Source organism: Condylura cristata, unplaced genomic scaffold, assembly GCF_000260355.1.
Source record: "Condylura cristata isolate star-nosed mole 26May11 unplaced genomic scaffold, ConCri1.0 scaffold00032, whole genome shotgun sequence".
NCBI classification, from domain to species: domain Eukaryota; kingdom Metazoa; phylum Chordata; class Mammalia; order Eulipotyphla; family Talpidae; genus Condylura; species Condylura cristata.
The window spans coordinates 14,820,631-14,826,670 of record NW_004567133.1 but is presented as its reverse complement, the minus strand read 5'-3'; the positions used below and the strand labels follow the sequence as shown (position 1 = coordinate 14,826,670).

At 56.2% G+C, this 6,040-nt stretch overlaps 1 protein-coding gene across 1 annotated transcript in view; it reads left to right on the top strand.

Annotated features, from left to right (window-relative positions):
* The window catches only part of RMI2 (RecQ mediated genome instability 2), a 5,099-nt gene extending 337 nt beyond the window's left edge, over positions 1-4,762 (top strand). The window contains exon 2 of the mRNA XM_012731656.1: positions 3,661-4,762. Within this exon, the coding sequence (XP_012587110.1) occupies positions 3,661-3,881 (221 nt within the window). The 3' untranslated portion in view covers positions 3,882-4,762. The remainder of the gene's footprint in view (positions 1-3,660) is intronic.
* Positions 4,763-6,040: the final 1,278 nt, after the last annotated feature.

The window sequence follows — 6,040 nt, the reverse complement described above, 5'->3', positions numbered from 1 at the left end:
AACCGCTGGACCCCGCCGGCCCCGAACCCCTGCCCCTCCCCGAGCGATCACGGCGCCTGCCGCGCTCGAAGGCGCATTCCGGGGGCCAGCGCCCGCCGCGATGGGGAGATGCTGGGAAACGTCCGTTCACCCCGAACTCGAGACCCTACTGCACCTTTCCCGGGAAGCCCCACCCCCGCTTGCTTTCGGGAAGGGGTTTCCGGAGGGGCTGGGGCTCACCCCAGAGCTCTTTTCTGACACTTCCTGCCCTGTCTCTTGAGCCCCCCTGCCTGACCCCCCACCCCCACCCCGGGCGGATTCAGCACGCTTGCAAATGGCCTGAGATCCGCTCCTGGCCACCGCGGGAGTGAAAGAGGTGTGGCTGTGGTTGCTTACAGTGAGAGACTGCTGTTCCCCACTGGGGTATCCCCACCCCACTGTTTGGCCTCCTTAAACTCTCGCGTCTGCCTCTGCTGGGAGCCAACGCCCACCCCCAGCTCTCTGCAGGTTACTGCCTCTCTCCATGGGGCCAGAGAGAAACTAAAACTGCCTTTCACAATTGAGATGGTTGCACAAGTCACAAGATTTCTTGACATGTGAAAAGCATATGAGATCCAAATAGCAGTCAAGTTTTCCTAGCACACGTTCAGTCTATGTAATGCCTAGGCTTGTGTTCCCATCACAGCTGCAGACCTGAGTGTTTTGACAGAGACCCGCTGGCCCTTTTTAAACACAGTTTGCCTTGTTATTTTTTTTCATGTATTTACTAAGTGAGATGCATGAAAGGATGATCTGATCACTCCCATTTTGACGAAAAAGTACCTGAATATATTACAGGAAATTTCAAATAGTAAACATCAGACGGTACATATTTGTCACTTCATTTTCTATGCCAGTATGACTGTCATTTAAAACTTACATACTGGTTTCCAGTGTCTCCTATAAAATAGCTATTAAAATACTGGGGAAAAAATTCGCTATAAACAAGATTGGTCTGTTAAAAATAGACTGGGTGTGTTTTGTAATACTGCCAGCTATCATGCCTACACTTTGGGTCTTGCTGCCAGGCCTGCTCCTTGGAGACAGGCAGGGGTAAACTCCTGCCTGGCCCATTACTGACTTAGGTTGGCACCAGTAGGGCACTGAGTTACTGTCCTGAATGTTTGTAGGCAGGGACTTTATATATATATATATATATATATATATATATATAAGCTTATTTTTACATATTTTTGTGCATTTTTCCATCTCAGTTGCAATCCCCTTGGGTTTTAGGCAGGGACTTTTTAAAAAAGATTTTATTTATACATACAGAACTGCGGTACAGGCCAGAGGTACAGGGGCAGTGAGGGAATTCAGCAGACAGAGTAGGGAGCAGAACAGGCAGATCAATGATGAAGAGTGGGGAGACAGGAAAGGTCTGCCGAGCCATGTGGGTCACCTCCGGGGCTGGGGATCGAACTCATGCTGAAGTGGCTGTGGCTAGCTTCATAGTGCTGCACTCCAACCCACTGTGCCACCAGGGAGGGTCGGCAGGGACTTTTTAATTTCCTTTTGCTCATTAATAATATCAAGTTTTGATAGATTGAGCCCAGTCACTCACTGCCTTGAGGAGGTGAGTCAGGAAAGTAAGCAGGCTACTAAAATACAAAAAAAAATAGTGTAGACTTGAGCACTGGGTGCCATGGCAAAGCGGAGGGACTCCTGATCCAGGCCTGCAGGCAGAGAGGACTTCCTGGAGGAGGTGGCCTGGAAGGAGGGTGGCTTTCTCCGTAGGGGCCCACCCTCAGCATTGCCTGAGGGACTGAGGCAGCCCTGGGACTGCCTGGTCACCCAGTATCTGCATGCATTGACAGATGGCTAGGACCTTGAAACCGCTGTTGCAAAGTCTGGAAGGTGAGCCAACCTGGTCTTTGGAGAGCTGGGGTAAAATGTAGGGCAGCGGAGAAAGGTGGGAGGGCTCCATCCTGCCAAGCTGGCTGTGGAATGCTCCCCCCCCCCCAAGTGACCTTTAATCAGACTCATCACATCAGTGCCACCCCACCCCCTTCTCTGGAACATCCAGCAGCGTGTTTCCATGGGTGGCAGGTGCCGCAGGTACAGAATTGAGTCAGAATCTTCCCTGCCCTTGGGTCTGCAGTGAGAGGTTGCCCCTGGTCGGCGGCAACCGCATTTGAACGGGTCTTTGCTGCCACAGGGTGAGGGCAGAGGGGAAGAGAAGGCGCTGGAAGCCACGATGTGGATGTGGCCCAGGCCAGCTCATGCCTGCCCGAAGGGAGGGGCGGGGCGGGGGGAAGGGGGGGAGACAACCGAGGGGCAGCCTGTGCGGCTGAGGGTTGGGTCGGCCAACAGGACTGGTGCAGCCGTCTCACGGGAAGAGAGCCCAGGCAGCCAGCCTTCCTCGGAGTCCATGGCTCCTCGCTGGGGTCTCCTTGGGCTTGTTCTTCCTTTCCTGGGTCTCCAGGCATTCTCTTTCTGCGGGCTTCATGTCTCCCTGTGCTTCAGGACAAGTCGGTGGGTGCGGTGGGTTCAGGACTGGCCTCTGTCACTGGCTCCGGTAGAATCTGGAGGTGGAGTCAGAGGAACCCAAGGACGCCCTGCAGGGCTGGAAAGCCAGAGATGACAGCTGGCCTGGCGTCCTTCCTTCAGGGCCCAGGGTCAGGTGGGCTGGGACGCAGTCCCGAAGCTGCAAGTGGGGGCTCGCCACGGCACTGGCAGCGCGCCTGCCCTTCCTGCTGTGTTTGGGGTTTTTTACACAGTTGAGTTTGTGTGGTTAAGGCTGGCCAAGTTTTGCTTTCAAGGAGAGCCACTTCCTCCAGGGAATGGGAAGGCGTCTCGGCGAATGTGTCATTAGAGGCTCGTGATGGCAGCTGCCCTCCTGTTCGCCTGCTGTGCCTGGCGCGGGCGGTGGTCGGGAAACAGTGGGAGTAGGTCCGGGCAGCTGGAACAAGCAGTGAGTGGTGAGAGAACTGCCGCCTGCTCTGTGGCCTCGCCGAAGGCACGCTGAGCTTGCCGTGGGCTGTTAGGGGTGTCTGCAGAAAGAGAACACGGCCCGTGCAGAGCGCAGCCGCAGTCTGGCACTGAGCAAAGACTGAAAACCGAGGGACGGCTGGGTTTTCTGTCTCTGTCTTAGAACAGTCTAATTACAACTCTGAGGAGACGCTCATTCCCTGTGCAGAGTTGCGCTGTGAGGGTCACTTGTGGGGTTTTTTTTTAAGTTTTATTTTTATTTGCTTATGCATACAAGAGCTGGGGTATAGGCAGAGGTGCAGGGGGTGAGAAGAGTCACCAGAGACAGAGTGGGGAGCAGAACAGGGAGGTCTGCTGCAATACACTGCTGAGGGGACAGTGGGGAGACAGGAGAGGTCTGCGCCCTGTGGGTCACTCCCTGGCCAGGATTGAACACGCGCGGCAGTGGCTGGTGACAGCTTCACAGTGCTGCGCTTTAACTCCTTGTGCCAGCAGGGCGGGGGGCCCTCCCCACTCTCTGGTGAATCCTCTCACTGCCCCCACTCAGACCTCTGGCCTACACCCCAGTTTTTGTATGCATAAGTAAATAAAAATAAATCCTTAAAAAATAAATAATTACATGTTGGGCTGACGGTCAGTATATTGGCTCTGCTCGCGGACAGCATTTTGGCACCTGGTCTCTGCCATTCTCTTCCACCCACTTTGCCTCAGACAGAGTGACGCCCCTGAGGGCCTGGCCCCTGGTCTTCGGTGTTCGCCTCACCGGCTTCTCTTCTTCCCTAGGAAAGTATGTGATGGTCATGGGGGTGGTCCAGGCATGCAGCCCTGAGCCCTGCCTGCAGGCCGTGAAGATGACGGAGCTGTCCGACAACCCGGTCCACGAGAGCATGTGGGGCCTGGAGGTGGAGGATCTGCACAGGAACACTCCCTAGGCCGCGCTGGCGCCCTCGGGAGCAGCCGGCGCCTGATGGTCTTTGCCCCGCGTGGACGCTGCTCGGCGGATATTTCTCAGAAGTTTGCCGAGAGCAGAGCTTTGCTGGGCTGACCCAGGAGCCGTGGCGGGCTTCTCCAGCCGGGGCAGTTCGGTTAGCTCGGCCTCGCTGCCCTTTGCTTTGCCGACTGCCTGCAGATGGGAAGCACATGTTTTGTTCTCGCTCCTCCTCCTCCCTCTTGTTTTTTTGTTTCGTTTATGTGTGTTGATTCTCGCCAGCTAGGACAGGAGTCTGAAGCCGCATTGTCCAGCCGACAGCCGTGGTACTTTAAGGTTGTAGCCGGATTGGAGCCTCAGGCAAGCCAGGGCCACCCCATGGCCAGGGCAGGAAAGCAAAGGGCGGGGAAGCATTGACCTCCACTCCGCACCTGCTCGGCCCACAGCCTCCGCGTCCAGTTTGCAGGGCGAGGGGCCTCCGCCAGCTGCGGCACCACCGTGTCAGCGGCAGCCATTGCTTCAGCCGCCGGAGCCGTGGTCACGGCCCCGCCTCCCGTGGGAGGCGCCCTGCCGGCCCCCACCCCCCCTGCAGACGGTCACACACTTTCCAAATCCGTGTTGAAATGAAAATCGAGCTTGAGCGCGACTTTCAGGCGCTGGCTTCACTCAACCTCTGGCTGTTGGTGAGACCGCCGTGGGCGGGGGCACCCTCTCGGGTGAGACTTCTGCTCGGTGCGAGTGACGAACGTGAGTGGGCGTCAGGCTTCTGCCGCGGCTTCTGACGGCCTCCTGCGTTCCCACAGATGGCAACCGCCAGGGGAGTCGGGGCTGGTCCTACCGTGCTGTCGCGTTTGCTGGACTGTTCTGCTTCGAATAAATCATTACATAGGCTGCCTGTTTCTATTTTTCAAATAGACTATTTAATTTACAGGAAATAAGAGAGTACAGCCGCCCTGCCACGCCCTCGGGTTCCCCCAGGGCTGGCGTCTTACCGTGAGGCGCCGAGTCCAGGTCTGAGGGCCGCTGTCGGGGCGCTGTACGCAGCCTGTGAGTTTACACAAAGGGGCGGGAGCGCCTCCCGCTGCCCCACCGCCCTCTCTCCCCCACGCCCGCACCCTCCATCTTTCCCGCCTCCACAGTTGGCCTTTTGCAGGATGCCACGCCCGGTGGGAACCACCGTATCGTTTTCCAGCTGGCTTCTCTCGGCAGTGTGCATTTAAGGCTTCCCCGTGTGTTTTTGTAATTGGATAACTCGTTTCTATTTTTTCACAGCATTCATGGCCTATGTCTACCAGAGGCTGTTTACCCACTCACCTAGTCAAGGACAGATGTTTGTCCAGCTTCTGGCACTTACAGCTGGAGCTGCTATTAAACACAGGTGTGGACATGAGTTTTCAGCTTATTGGGGTGAATGCCTGCTGGTGAGTATGTGTGTTAACAGACAGGTTTCAAGGACCCCACCCCCACCCCAGATACTGGAACTACAAATCCCATCAATACCAGCGAGAAGCACCTGGGGGCTGAGGGTGGGCTGAGCAGCCAGGTTGGGATGAAGCCTGACCATCTTCGGGGCTCACTTGGCCTTGTGCTCGCGTCTTGGCCTCATGGCTGACGGCTTGTCTCTTACCTCTTCCCTGGCTTTCAGCTCAGCAGAACTGGTAGGATGCATTAATTAACTTATCTCTCTCCCTGAGTGATTCATTTCCCTTTTCCCTTGTAAATAAACCCATTACGGGCCTGTGTGTGTGTGTGCAGTTGGATTGTGTGCGCACAGGTGAGGGCTCACAGGCTACCCCGTGGGTTGGCCTGTAACATGTTCAGCTGTGTAAGGAGTGGCCAGACTGTCTGCCTCAGTCCACATGGGTTACAGCAACCAAACATTTCGCGGAGGTTCTGGAAACTGGAAGTCTGAGGTCAAGGTGCCAGCAGCTTCAAAGTACACTCCTGGCTACAGATGGCATTTCCACATGGGCCTTTGGAGGCCCCTTTCTCAGGGCACTAATCCCACCATGACCCCCGCCCCCATGGGCTAACCACCTCCCAAGGGACCACCTCCTAAGGCCGTTAGGTTTCAGCACGAAACCTAACGGGGGGGCGGGAGGGGGGCGGTACTGGTGCACGGTCAGCCCCAAGCAGCTGCGCCATCTTGCTTTCCCATCGGCC